Genomic DNA, 14,152 nt, shown 5'->3' on the forward strand with positions numbered 1-14,152 from the left:
TCATCTCTGACACTGGGAACCTGCTGCTTCTTGACTGCTGTTCCCTCCAGCACCCAAGCCTCTCCCACCACTGTCCTGGTGGAAGAGTATTCCAGTAGGAGCCACCAGAGACTGCCCTGGCCAGATGGATCCCAGGTCTCTGCTCTGCCGTGGAGAGCTGTTTTGGTCAGATCCTGTACTCTTTTGCCTCTGGGTATGGCTCTTGTCCAGCCTGGTGCTGACCCCAGTGAGGCTGTGTCAGGAATGATGGTGGAGGAATGGCATCCTCCCTGCACTACTCTTTCCTTGTTGAGTCCCATAGGAATAGTGGCTGCATTTGAGTTTTTTAAAGAGTTTAAGAAAACAAGTATTTTTGTTTTTACTCTGTACATCAATCTGAGAAAACAAGCAATGGCATCTTTTTGGGATGATCTGTGTCTTCTGAGATCCAGGGCATCATGTCCTGCTCTTTCTCTCAAGGTGAATTCTTAAAAACTTTTTCCATGTTTGTTATAAATGGCCTTCTTCTGGAGCACCTCAGGGGTTGTTCTGTGACACCCAGACATACCTGGATCAATATTATACCCAGATTTGTCCCTTCTTCCACAAATTGCTCCATCTGCAAACCGCTCCATCCTCACCCCCAGTGCCAAGGGTGCTGCCCTCCAGTTTTTGTGCAGATATGCTTTTAGTAGGTGTTCCTCTTCCATGACTTACCAAAGAAAAAATATCATATTAAGATTCTCCAGAATGCAAAATGAGAGAGAGAGAGGGAAAGAGAGACAGAGGTGGAGAGACAGAGAGACAGAGAGGTAAAGAGATGGAGAAAGGGAGGGAGAGAGAGGGAGAAGGAGTAGCAGAAGCAGAAGGAGGAGAAGGAAGAAGGAGGAGGAGGAGGATGAAGACTGAGGGATGGAGGGAGGGTGATGGAGGTCCACTTATAATTAATGAAGAACATACCTACTAGTACAATACACCTACATTAGGTGTCATGATAGGAGGAGAAGCAATACTGTGAAAGCAGGAAAGAGTAATTTATTCAAACTGGAGGACTTGGAGAAGCCTTCCCCTCGGACTTGGCATGTGATTTGCATCTTGAGGGTGCCTGAGAGTTTGCTGACAAGGAAATGTGTGGATCTTGCCTGCAGAGAGAAGGTGGCTTTCGAGGGCAGACACTCTACTTTCTTAAGCTGCACTATCAAGTATAGGGCTAGGTTTGAGTAAGTGTTAAATTAATACTAAAAGAGTGATTATGAGTCTTCATGGAAAACCATTCTCAAGTGATACTTCTCTAAGCTGATGCCATATTTAATGGTGCTTATGAATGGTTACAGCTATTATTATCACCAAAACCCCACAGTATATCTTCCCTCCACCATCATATTCTATTGAAAACACTGATTCACTCATTTACTCTTTTCTTGCCATGGTTAGCCAGATGCTTATTACTCTCTGTAAGTTTCCTTATTAACCTCCACTGCTTCGTAATGTGTCACATGAGCGTTATCCTTCCATGTGTCAAATGACACTGAAATTTCTCAAAGAATATGACAGTAGTAAATATCAATCTCAAAAGAAATCTTCAGTTTTGCAAGAAGTGCTTAGCCATGTGATGTAAGTAACATTCAGATGGCAGCCCTGGGGAATTATGTCCAGGGGAACCTCAAGCCGGCTCCTCACTCCTTCCTTCTGCATCTCTTCCTGTCCAAGGCCACTTGGGGGAGTGCAGGAGTGTGTAAGGATGGTACTGTGTGTGTGTACATGTGCACACAGGGTGTGCTATGTTTACATTATTTTAAAAAACAGGAAACAAAGAGAGTATTAGAGATAGTCATAGCCTGGAAAAGAGCTGTCTGAGAATGCTGTCTGCCAAGGAGAAAAGAGGGAATTGAGAACACGTCACCCCTCACTACCACTCTGCTAGTCATGGCTGTTTTTGCCTCGCAAACTACTGACTGACAACCCCCAGCAGGCAGGGTGTGCAGCTCATGTCTCCTGCTGCAATCACGATGGACAAGACAGGTCCTTCCTTTCTTCTTTCTAGCTTTATTACTGCACCAAAGTCTTAGTACTATTCGGCCGCTGAGCATGGCCAACGTATTTGGAGTCATAGGAGATGCCTATAAAAAGATGCACCTTTGTTCTCAAGGAGTTTATAACATCATGACTCAATGGGGCTAGTGTAAGGAGGCTCACGGGAGAGATTTATCAGAAGGGCAAATTACATAGGAGAGTCAGGAGATGCTCCATGGATAATACAAGTGATGAGCAGGAACTTGATAAAAGGGAGAAATGCAGATTTCTCCAATGAGGTGGAAAATGTGATCATGAGTAGAATTTGTTGGGTTTTGTAATGTAATTTCTATAGGTTTTCGATAGGAGTCCTCACTGAACCAAAGTGATTCCAGCTGTGCAAGTTAGTTTACAAGCACTGGACTTATCCTGCTGAGGACCAGTTGCTCACCCGCCCAAAGAAAAGCATGTTGGGCTGGGGATTTAGCTCAGCAGCACAACACCTGCCTGGCAAGTGTGAGGTCATGAGTTCGATTCCTGGTACCAGGGGAAAAAACAAAAACAAAAACAAAAAACAAAGAAAAGCATGTTGCAAGTTAAGGCTTCTGCAAGAAGCAGAAAAGCAAGGATGTTCAGGCTAAGGAAAGTATGTGTTTACTAGTTATAAGGTCAGAATCTGAATTCCCTGGAATCAAGAGGCTGAGCAAACAGTTGTGGAGCAAGGGATGGCTACCCTACGGCACAGATGGATGCAACCAGACAGAGCCGTGCACTCTGGCATAGCTCCCTCCTCTCCTGGCATCTGTGGAAAACACACACGCTCTTGTGTCCACAGCCTAGGATGGCTTCCCACTCGGCCGTCACCTGCCAGGGGTGCTCTTGTTGGCATGTCAAAGGACAAAAGGTGTAGGCAGGCAGCGGCTGGAGTGTTCCCTAAGTTTTAAACACCAAAGTGATCATTTGTAGGAAAGACATATGGAAAGGAGAAAGGAAAATTAATGGGGGAAATGCTGTTCTTTTCATTTATGAAACATCAGGAATTCACCAGAAACAGAACCAACTAACACGAGTTACATCACAAAGAAGCAAGAACAACTACTTTTAAATTTTTTAATAGGAGAAACAGACAAGAAGATATAAATTCCTCAGTTTACACCAGGAGCCCAAAGACAACCATTGCCTACTTATTGGTTCATTTTGTAAATTGAGATCAATGGAATTCTCTGAACAATAGCATGAAATCAATTGTAAAATAGCATATAATTCATGGCCAGTATTGTAAATTATAGTTTGCCTGACAGTAATCGGCGAGGTTTCCATGTATTGGGATGCATTTCCTTGTAACACGTCTGAGGATAATGCCTGTGGATCCATTGCTAATGCATATTAGAGTGATCTGTTTTTCCCTGTCCACAACTCCCTATGTTTGATCTTATGCAAATGATGCAATCAAGCAAATGGAAAACAAGATGTTGTTGCTAAGGGGCTCTGACAAACAGTGGCCTTACGTTTCCGGGCTCCCCCGCCCTCCATTTACTCGGCTCAGATTTGTGTACATACCTGCACTCGTGTGAACCCATCGATCCACTGCGTCGCCCTTGAAGAGCCTAATCACATCTGGAGAGACGCAGCACCAGATCTGCTGCCCTTACACCAGAGGAGAGGGCTGTCATTAGATTTCCTCTTTGCTTTAAATTTTAAATTGGTAGCTTTGCCTATGGCTTCACTCCCAAAGAACACCTTAGCCCTGCTTCCTTGTAACCTTTCTTTGCACCTTTTAATTAATTTTTTTTAGAAAAAAAAAAATAACCACCCATTCCACCTGCTTCTTTTTTACCCAACCACTTCTTTTCTCTCCACCTGATGTCTCCTCCTCTTTTCTTTTCTTATTTTCCCTTTGCTGTTATTTACTACCTTCTCCCATTTCACCTGGAATTTCTCAATCAAGCCACCAGCACGGTTTCCCCTCCCATAAATCAAGTCAGATCCTATCCTTTTCCTTTACACATGGTTCATAATTTAAAGAACATTAGTGATGCTTTGTCTTCTTACAGAAAGACACTGAGAAGAATCTACTTCAAGATGGGGCATACAAGCATAAAAATCAAAAAATCTATTAAGTCATACAGGCTTCCTTTGGTCCTATGGAGTTGATAGTTTTCAGATTTTCAGAATCACAGAAAATCCCCAATCTCTTTCTGCAGTGACATCATAGTAATCAGAGTTCCCAAACCAGAAATGTGACCTAACAACTTACTTTCCTTTGTGAGTTTACTGAAAAAAGATATTCGATGAAGTTTAATTCTGCCGAGGTCTTGAAAGTCTTGGGGCTGCATAGTCATCCTAACTAATCCCAATGGAGTGCTAGCTGAGGATGTGGTGCTCACAAATCTCAGTCTTCAAGACACATACTCATGTCTTATCTCATGCACACTTATGCCTCTATTCCTATACCACAATTTAATATCTGACTTCACTCCCTTACAACATGGCATCAAATGAGTCACTGTCACTTTGGGGGTCCAGTCTCCTTCCCTGAAGGTGTGAAAGCATCCAGTTCTTCTACTGTTCTTCAGCACCTGAAGCTTGGTCATCCCCAGTATTGTCTCCTCCATGTGGGAGGCTGGAAATAGGTACAGACCTGCGAATCCAGCAGACCTGCGCAGTGCACACAGGAACTGTGCCCTGGCCTTTGTGGCCCCGTCTGCCCACAAACACCCACGGCTTCTCTGTGGCTTGGCCCATGGACTCCATCTGGAATTCCTCCTTGGAAACAGCTCAGGACCTCTCCTGATAGCCTGCATATTTCCCTTCCCTGATTAATATCTTTTCCCCATCAGTCTACATTACACACTTCCTGTTCTTCCCTAACCTTTTATCCAAACTTTGAGTCCTCTCTCTGTCCCCTCGGTGATGGTCTAGACTGTCCCTTGCTCTTCTGGCTTCCTGACCAGGCACATGCTATTTTGTAGACAGTATTGACTTATAGCTAAATTATGAATTTATCATTTGTCTTAGGGAAATGCTGATCAGAATTACATGCACGACAGAGATGGGATCAGATGTAGGGAAAACAAAAGAAAAAGCAGCAGTTCAGTATGGTCACTATATTGAGCTCTGTCCCTGTAGCACAGACAGCACGTGTCGGAGGATTTCAGAGGACAGAGCTGTGCCTCCAATGTTAGCCTCATTAGGATCCTCAAGGTAAAATAAGTTCCTCAAATCCCAAAAGTATGGGGAGGGAAGAACAATACAATGATGAGATAAACAAGGGAACAAGACAGTGCTTGCTGAGCTGTCCCGGGCACCCTGTTCAATTTGGAAAACCTAAAGTTATAGTGGACTTTTCAGTGTGTCTAGCGATGTCTCTCAGACACATCTTAGTGGTGTGGGAAGCATTATGCACACAAAATGGTGAGATTTTTCCAGAGCTAGGAATGGGAATAGCTCACATAGGAGAAGACCGAGGGGAAGTAGGATGGGAAACCTAAGGACCTGCAGAGTATGGCTTTGTGATGAGTGATCAAAGATCATAGTGAGGAGCATGGACCTATCACAAAAATTCGAGAGACTGAACTTCATGTGGTGGACAAGCACTGGTCCCATCCACGAGACTGGTAGAAGAGGAGGGCAGTCACTAGCTGGAGGATGCAGAAAGCAGATCCTAGGTTTAGTTTTGGAAATAGTTCCAAAGATGATTAAACAGTGGGGTAACTACACTGAATGTTGAAATAATGGAGTCGAGGTGAAGGGCATTGCATTTGAGGAAGTTACAGTGAAGCCAGACTCGGAGATGAGTCATTACGGAGGATGCTGGAGTTGCCAAAATGCAATTGTGATTGAAAAGAAAACAGAGCCAAGACTGAGGTCATTGAGGAAAGGATGAGCGAGACAGCAGAGGTGCCGCAGGGTGTGTGCTGCACAGGCTTGGGACGCGTTCTCTTCTAAGTTATGAACTTGTATCGCTAAACTATTTTTCTCAACTATGTTGTATATGTATACCATAGACTATTTGAAAAATATATATAACTTCTAAAAACCTAAATCACCTCTGTGCCCTCACGGTAAGAAATGGCACTATTTTGGTCTGTCTTTGTCTTCTGTCCTGCTGTGAAACATTAGTGCTCCACAATCCCTATCTTAGTGTTCGGATGGCAACAGCTTTGCCTTAGATTTTAATGGTGAATCTTCTTTTTCCTTTGGCTTGACAGTTGTGCTCATTAGATTGTTGGAGGTTTTTGGGCCTTCGGAGACATTATTATATTTCTGAGAAAAGGAAATGGCAATTGAGTCAGGGACATTGAGGGCAGCCTCTGGTCTTCCTAATAAATAATACTTCTAATTACTCATCTCATGGAGCCTACAGGTAGTGTAGGAAAATCTGAATGAAAGTTTTTGTACTCAAAAACTTTCCATTCTTCTGAGTGGGATATGAAGACAGAAATAAATGACAAAGCAATTTTGGGTAGGTTTTGGTAGTGACGATAGGGAAATAAGCAAGAAGCATATGACATAGTTCTAGTGCCTGGGGATGATGGTGGCCAGCTTGTTCAACTATCAGGGAAGACCGCTCCAAGAAGGGTCAGCCTGATAAATGGGGAAAGCCAGCCAAGTGTGAGGGGAGAAACAGATTTTAGTGAGAAGGAATAGAACTTCAAGGGCCCGAAGGTGTGAGCTTGAAATGTGAGAGGAAAGAAATGCATCCAGGGTGCAAAGGTAATGAGAAACAGGTATAAAGCAAACAGCATCCTGCAGACCTTTATTAGATTCCATTCAATGGGCAGCAAGAGGCCATGGCAGAGTGTTGCTCCAGAGAATCGAGATCCCTCTTGGTTGAAATCTTGCTTCTTCCCTGAGAACATGGCAGTGGTTAGAAAGTGAGGCCTGTGGCTTCTGCCGTCAATATTCGTACCACACCCCCATGTCCCCTCCTAGCAGCATGGATTGTCTCTGTTCCTTCTATGTCCAACTCTTCCCTCTTGCACTAGACTCGATTTTTCCCATATTTAAGAACACATCTCTAGCAATCCTCTCTTTTTTTTCATTCATCACCAATTTTTTTCTTCCATGGTAGATCATTCCCATCTGCACCCAAAATACTTTGCTCTCATTTAAATTATTTTTCAAAATCTTTGTCTAACTCTTCTGAAGTTCTGTCTATTGATTCATTTCTCTGCTTTCCCATTTAACAAGACTTCTAGAAGAAAATATTTATACTGACTACCTTAACCCCTCTTCTTCCATCCTTGCTTATACTGGTTGAAACTAGGCTCTGGTGCCCACAGGTATACTGAAAATTCCATTGCACAGTTTCTAACCACTGCCAAATTGTTAACCCCACTGCTCCCTTGTTAGTTTTTATGTCAGCTGACCCCAATCCTTACGGAATTTGCTGCTCTTGACTTTTGGGACCCTGTGATCTTACTGTTTTCCTCATACATTGCAAAGTGAGTCTTTCTTTTCCTCCTTGGCTGATTTTTGCTGTTCACTGGCATTGTAATGGTAGTGCACCAGGGTTCTGCTTCTCACACCTCTGCTCTAGCTACACTTACGTCCTTGTGTACGTAAGTAGCTCTAGCTACACTTGCGTCCTTAAGCACTACCTACAGGAGTGTAGTTCTAGCTACACTTACATCCTTAAGCACTACCTACAGGAGCGTGACTCTCCCAATCATTTCTCAAATCACAGCCTCTTCCTGTACCCTAAACTTGTATTCAAATTGCCCGCCTGACAGTTTCACAAAGTTGTCTAATAAACCTCTCCATCTGACCTTGTCAAAAGTGTGACCTTTTTATTTTCCTTTCCACGCCCTTCCTCAACAGATGATGGCTCTTTCATCCTTCCCTTTGCTCCAGCCAAAGCCCAGGGTCATCCCTGAGTCCTCTCCTACCTTACCACGGGACACTTTAATATTTGGTTGAAATTCATCCTCTGAGAGGCCAAAGTTCCCACGCAGCGAAGCTGAGCTTCCTGTCTTGAGCCCTGTGTGTGCACAGATTTTTTGCAAACTTCTGTAGAGGAAAAGCTGACCACTTACACACATATCTACCTTCAGGTAGGTGTATGTGTGTATACATAATTTTTTCTTTATATTTGAGTACGAATAAACAGGACTTTCTTATGTCCTTATTCCCTTGAACTTAAAAGAACAAAGGAGCTTTCACATATAAGCATATTCAGATAATTTCTGACATTAGGGATTTTTACCCTTTTCTTAATAAATGAGGTATAAAATATATTGCAGCACTGAGCTACAATCTAATAGACTCTCTACTGACCACCAGCATGATGTTTGTTCACATTTGTCTCTCTTGATCTTAGTTTTCTCATCTGTCAAAGTTTAGAGTGACTAAACTATGACCTTCATCCAAGGCAAAAAGCATTAGATTCCTATCAGATTCATCTGAGTCCACTGCTCTCCTGATTTTTAACTTCCTGAGTTTCATGGAATTCTGGTCTGAATTAAGGCACCCCGAGTCAGTCTTGCTGATGTAGACGGGATGCAGCTGCTCCTGTCATCTCTCTGTGATCCCTGGCCATGCCACAGTGCTTGGCCACCAACTTCAAAGTGTCCCTGCGGGGTCCCTTCCAGTCGCGGTGACTGAGGAGGCCCCACTTTACCTCAGCACCATCAGATACCTACAGGGCAGCAGTGGTAAAGACAGCATGATTTAATGGAAAAGACCAAGACTCCCATCTTGCGACCACTTTCTAAGGTAACTGTATTTACTGTAAACTGACCATTTCCCTTTCTTCTCATGACCTACATGTTTAACCAATTGATTGTGCTTTGAGTGAAAATCAGAGCATTCTCTTCCTAGTTTACTTTTGCTATCAGTGCAATGCAAAATCTATTTGACTGAATTAGGTTGCATTTCATTAATCTTTTAAACATGAAATTGTAATGGTTCAAGGTTAATGAGATTTAAGAATATGTGTTACTTAAGTTGTGACTAACATACTTCAAAAAAAAAAAAAAAACCCAGAAAATACCGATTATTTTTAGAAGCAGAAAAGTATGAATGATATTTAAACCTTGGTAAATTTGATGAAACTTTGGTTACATGACTTAGCACCTTTGTAAATGAAGGATTTAGAGTATTTCAGAAAAGAATTAGGAAATTACAGATTAATTTATTCTGATGCAAGAGCTATGGTATCTCTTGCACAGGTTGACAGGTAGAAAGCACTGGAAAAGTTTGGGAGAAGCAGAGGTTGTTTCAGGGAAGGGTGCTATCCTACTTTTAGTGGCCATTTTTCATATTTAGCCCAACTATATCTAGAGCATCTCATTCATGAATTCTTTATTCATTCATTAAAACATGTTTTCAAAATTTACAATATGCTGGACAGTGTCTCGGACACTGAAGTTGCCAAATGACTTTAGCATCATTTTTCCTCTTAAGGGGTTCATTGCACTGGATCAGACAGTCATGTTAATAAATAATGATGACCCACATTGTGAGTGCCATGCTAATGCCATGTACAAAGTACTGTGGGACACAGAGGACAGGGCACTAGCTCCACCTTGCACCGGGGTATCAGCAAGGAGCGTTAGGGACAGCTTAAGAAAGCAGAAGGTATTTGCACAGAACCTGAATAACGTGAAGGTCAAATAATAGTTGGTCAGGTAGACAGAAGAAAAAAGGAACCTGGCAAACAGAATTACGAACACAAAGTCCTTGTTACAGGCTATCTATTTGCATTTCAAAAGCGACTCCTGTTATCTTCAAATATGCTTTAAAATAATTTAAATATCTCATTTATGTTTAACAGAGGCATTGAACTAAGACTAGACTCAGAAAATGATTTACCTGGTCATAGATATTCAAGAAAACAGTCAATTTGAAAAAGTCAAACAAGAGTTTGACTGACACTTGTCTATTTGGATATTACCGTAGCCTGTTTAAGGGATGAAATATCCTTAACTGTACTTTATTCTAATGTATCTTATTGCTATTAATTTGTCTGGCTGTTAATTCATATTGGAAGCCTTTATTTACAGGAATGCAGTGGAGGAGTGAGACCTCGCGAATAAAAGGTGTGTTGCTAAATGAATTCTCCTTTCTCCTCTTACCCTAGACTTAGGAGTATTTACTTCTCACCACTTCCTCGTGAGTGCATGCACCCCTGTTGGGTGCACAGACAGCTCGCGGGTCACACTGCACACGGCACAGCTGCCCCCGGAGCACGTGGAGTCCCCCACTGTGACAGTTCTGGATTCTAAAACTGCATACGTACAGTAAGTAGAAATGCCGTCTCTCTCATACACCGCTTCATTCGAGAATCCCAGTGACTTCAATCAGGAGAAGGACTTGTGACATGAAATTAATTTTATTGTGATTAAATGAATAGAAGTGATTAGATCAGTGGTTCTGGGAACCTTTGATTGCTTACCTCTTGCCAACTTAATTTCCATCTTGTCCTTATACAAGCAAGCTGAGCCGTGTGTGTACACAGATTTTGTGCAAACTTCCAGAGAGGAAAAACTGACCATTTACATATGTATCTACCTTCAGGTAGGTGTATGTGTGCATACATAATTTTTTCTTTATGTTTGAGTATGAAAAAACAAGGACTTTCTTATGTCCTTATTCCCTTGCACTTAAAAAAACAAAGGCGCTTTCACATTATAAGCATATTCAGATCATTTCTGACATTAGGGACTTTTGTCCTTTTCTTAATAAATGAGGTATAAAATATATTGTACCACTGAGCTACAATCTAATAGACTCTCTACTGACCACCAACAAGATGCCTGTTTGTGTCTCTTGATCTCAGTTTTCTCATCTGTCAACGTTTAGAGTGACTAAACTATGCCCTTCATTCAAGTCCAAAAGCATTAGATTCCTATCAGATTTTTCCATGTAAACTCTTGTACTAGCTTTCACGTACCTTTGAGCTCACCATATTACTTGTCCCGAAAGATTTCCCACTGCTGTAACATCTTACCTGAACTGTTTCCTGTCTGTTCTGTCACTTGCCCTTCTCCCTTCCTCTCATTCCAATGTGACGTTCAGCCCCTTTGATTCTTCCTTCAGCCCCCACATCCAAACCAGCTTTCAGGATGAAATCCTATGTACGTCAGCAGCATGGCGCCTCGTTCATGAAATCCTGCCTGATGGCCTCAGCTCTTCCGAGCACCAACTTCTCTGATTTCTGTACTTAGGTATTAACGCTGCATTAGATGGCTGCTTTTTGGAGGTTTTGTTTGTCTGTTCGTTTGTACTGGGAATCGAACTCAGGACCTTGCACTTACCAGGCAAGCACTTGTGCCGCTGAGCTATATCCCCAGCTAGATGGCTGCTTTTTTCAAGGAAAATTATGTGATCCTTTCTCCTCTATCTTATAAGTTTTCAAATATCTTCTTTTCCCCAAATTTTGTTCAGCAGTTTAAATTCAAAATCAATAATCACTCATACATTTTCATATTATCAGCTACTTGAAATTATAAGTAACCAGAGGGGAGGGATGATGTCATATTTTCTTTATGTCACCCAGAATAAGCATTTAATAAGCACTTGGGTATTTGAGGGGAATGAATTACTTTTGAGCTTTCAGTGTGGTTTTTTGCAGTGGCACAAATCCAAGCTACGACATGGCCTTTGAAAAGGCTGCACATCTCAGTTTTGACTTGAGTGAATGATCATGGTAATGTTCCCTTTTTCCATTCCCAGGTGGAAACAACCGAGAAAACTCAATGGGATTCTGGAACACTATATATTGTATGTTTCAAATCACACCCGTGAGTTCCCCGTTTGGACTGTCACCTACAACAGCAGCGAGCTTCCCCAGGCTCATGTGCTGCAGGACCTTGTCCCTGGTAGTGAATACCTCATCAAGTTGGGAGTAAGTACACTTTAGTTCTGTTACTTTTTCTGCCCCTTCTGTTTGTCCCGTTTTTTTCTCTCTCTCATTTATAAAAAAAGCAAATTACTAAAAACCTCATGTGTTGATATTTATATGGAGAAGCCGTTTCATATCCTAAATGTGAGTTCTGTTGGTCCAGTATCTGCGTTTTTCAGCATTATGCAAAGTGTTAGAATAACTGTCTGATCAGTAGATTTCCCAAAATCTAAGAGAAATTATTATTTCTATTATCTGAAGTGCATCATGAATGCTCAAAGCTCTCTCAAAAATGCTTAGATTAGTAAATTTATTTCCCTTTGGAGCTTGTGTTCATTGGAAAAACAGTGCCTGGTTTGAAACTTTAGATCTTACATTTTTAAAACAGGATTTAAATAACACCTAGATAGTTGATTGTACTATAGTTTATATTACACTTATTTCAGAAGAAAAGTCATTTAATAAGACCTCAGAATCAACATAGTTTAGAGGTTTGTCCAGGTAAATCATAGCATTTTTAATGCAGAAAGAGCACTTTCTTTTTTTACAAAGGTCCTTTAAAAGACCTTGATATTACTGTGGAATTTACACTCAGTAGTTCCTTTTGTTTTTTGATGAAATATAATCTTTTTTAAGTTTAATAGCACATCTGAAAATAACTGAATATAAACATGAGATTGTCCCTATTTGTTTTAAACACACTCTTCATTTTATAGCAATACCTATATAAGGATATTTGCTTTGATAAATGCCATAGAAAATATTCTGCTCTTGATTATGAATAAATTTACATTGATGTAGACACTGCGTATGCATTCATTTTACTTAACATGCTCTTGAATGCTCTGAACATTATACCATGAGAAAATAAGCTGCATTCAGCTGCTGCTGTCTGACTTGGTACCACGCAAAAGGGCAATCAGACAATGTTAAAGACCATGTTCAGGACTCACACCATGTGCCTCGGGCTTCTACACAGCAGCGCGGCTTACAAAAGAGCAATCTGGGTTCCTTACAGTGGTGTTACACAAGAAGTAAAATGTATTGTAACTTAATTTTCTGAAGTTAATGTGAAGACCAGGCTGTTTTCAAAACAGTGGTAGCATCAAAATCAAGAAAAGTTTTGATTTCTTGCAAGTAACCAAAATTATGAAATTACTGGGTTCCTGGATTTTACCAAATGGAAAAAAATGACATTAAAAAAAAAAGTTCTGTTGCTAAAGTGATTCCTAGGATAAGCTGTGCAATCAATCAAGATCCAAGTCAATCTTCTATATTTTATAATTCATTAATATCTTGAAAAATAAACCCCACTAACTTAGGAATCTGCTGCCTTGAGTTTTATTTCAGAGTTTGCCACTGTATAACCTAAGGCAAATTCACCTAATCGGACTGATATTTTCTTCCTTCAAGCCTAAAATTAGGACATTGAACTAAATGATTTTGAATGTTTTTTGAGCCCTAAAATTCTGTGATGCTGAAAAGATAGCACCAAACAATATCTTAAGAAGCCAAACAATATCTGTCAGCTGCTAAATAAGGTTGATGCAGGCTGTCATAAAGTGAAGTCCTTGCCCTGATAAACATGCTCATATTATTTTCAATTTCACTGTATTTATTAGGGCAGAAAATATTGTCATGTATTTTCAGGAAGTATTTAACTAAAAGGTTTTTTTAAACTTAACTCTGTTAAGCAGTAAATTAAATGAACCAGAACATTTTAGGTTCATCCTGGTTAATTGAGGGATTATTGTATATTTCACAGTTTCAATATAATAACTGGCTTTCAAGGTCATTAGATTAGTAGAGGGAATTCAGGTTCTCGGCAAAATAGGGTTTCCTTTATAGATAGCCTTACGTGTTGACTAAATGCTGCAAAAGAAAACATACAGATAACAAAGATTATAAGCAGCCTTTGGAATAGAGGAAGATACATGGAGATTTGAACCAGTATGATTTACTTACTCCAGACTTGGAGCAGAAAGGTTACTTCATGCAGCTTCACTTAATTTTTGCATTTGACTTTGGTTTATAATCTCCTGAAATACAGGGACTGCATCTTGCCGAATTCTATATGCAGGTTCAAACACAGTGCCTGGTGAAAATCAGAAGTTCAGTGAACAATTCTTGCATCGATGAATGACCACTAAATATAATTATTTCACAAAGAATCTGGGACTTTTGATGTAACTTAATAATTTTCTGGAAAACTTCAGGGTTAGGAATTGTGTGGTTTCAAAGTAGATGCTCTGGGGGCTGGGGATTTAGCTCAGTGGCAAAAGCACCTGCCTGGCAAGTGCAAGGTCATGGGTT

The 14,152-nt window shown here is 40.9% G+C and overlaps 1 protein-coding gene across 2 annotated transcripts in view; it reads left to right on the forward strand.

Annotated features, from left to right (window-relative positions):
* The window catches only part of Ush2a (Usher syndrome 2A (autosomal recessive, mild)), a gene marked incomplete in the record, with an annotated part of 661,834 nt that overhangs the window by 331,443 nt on the left and 316,239 nt on the right, over window positions 1-14,152 (forward strand). For both annotated transcript variants that reach the window (XM_013519932.1, XM_013519934.1), the window contains 2 exon segments: window positions 10,076-10,235; window positions 11,671-11,842. In XM_013519932.1, coding sequence (XP_013375386.1) covers window positions 10,076-10,235; window positions 11,671-11,842 — 332 coding nt within the window.

The sequence above is a fragment of the Chinchilla lanigera genome, unplaced genomic scaffold (assembly GCF_000276665.1).
Source record: "Chinchilla lanigera isolate Chin_1 unplaced genomic scaffold, ChiLan1.0 scaffold00005, whole genome shotgun sequence".
Taxonomy (NCBI): Eukaryota; Metazoa; Chordata; class Mammalia; order Rodentia; family Chinchillidae; genus Chinchilla; species Chinchilla lanigera.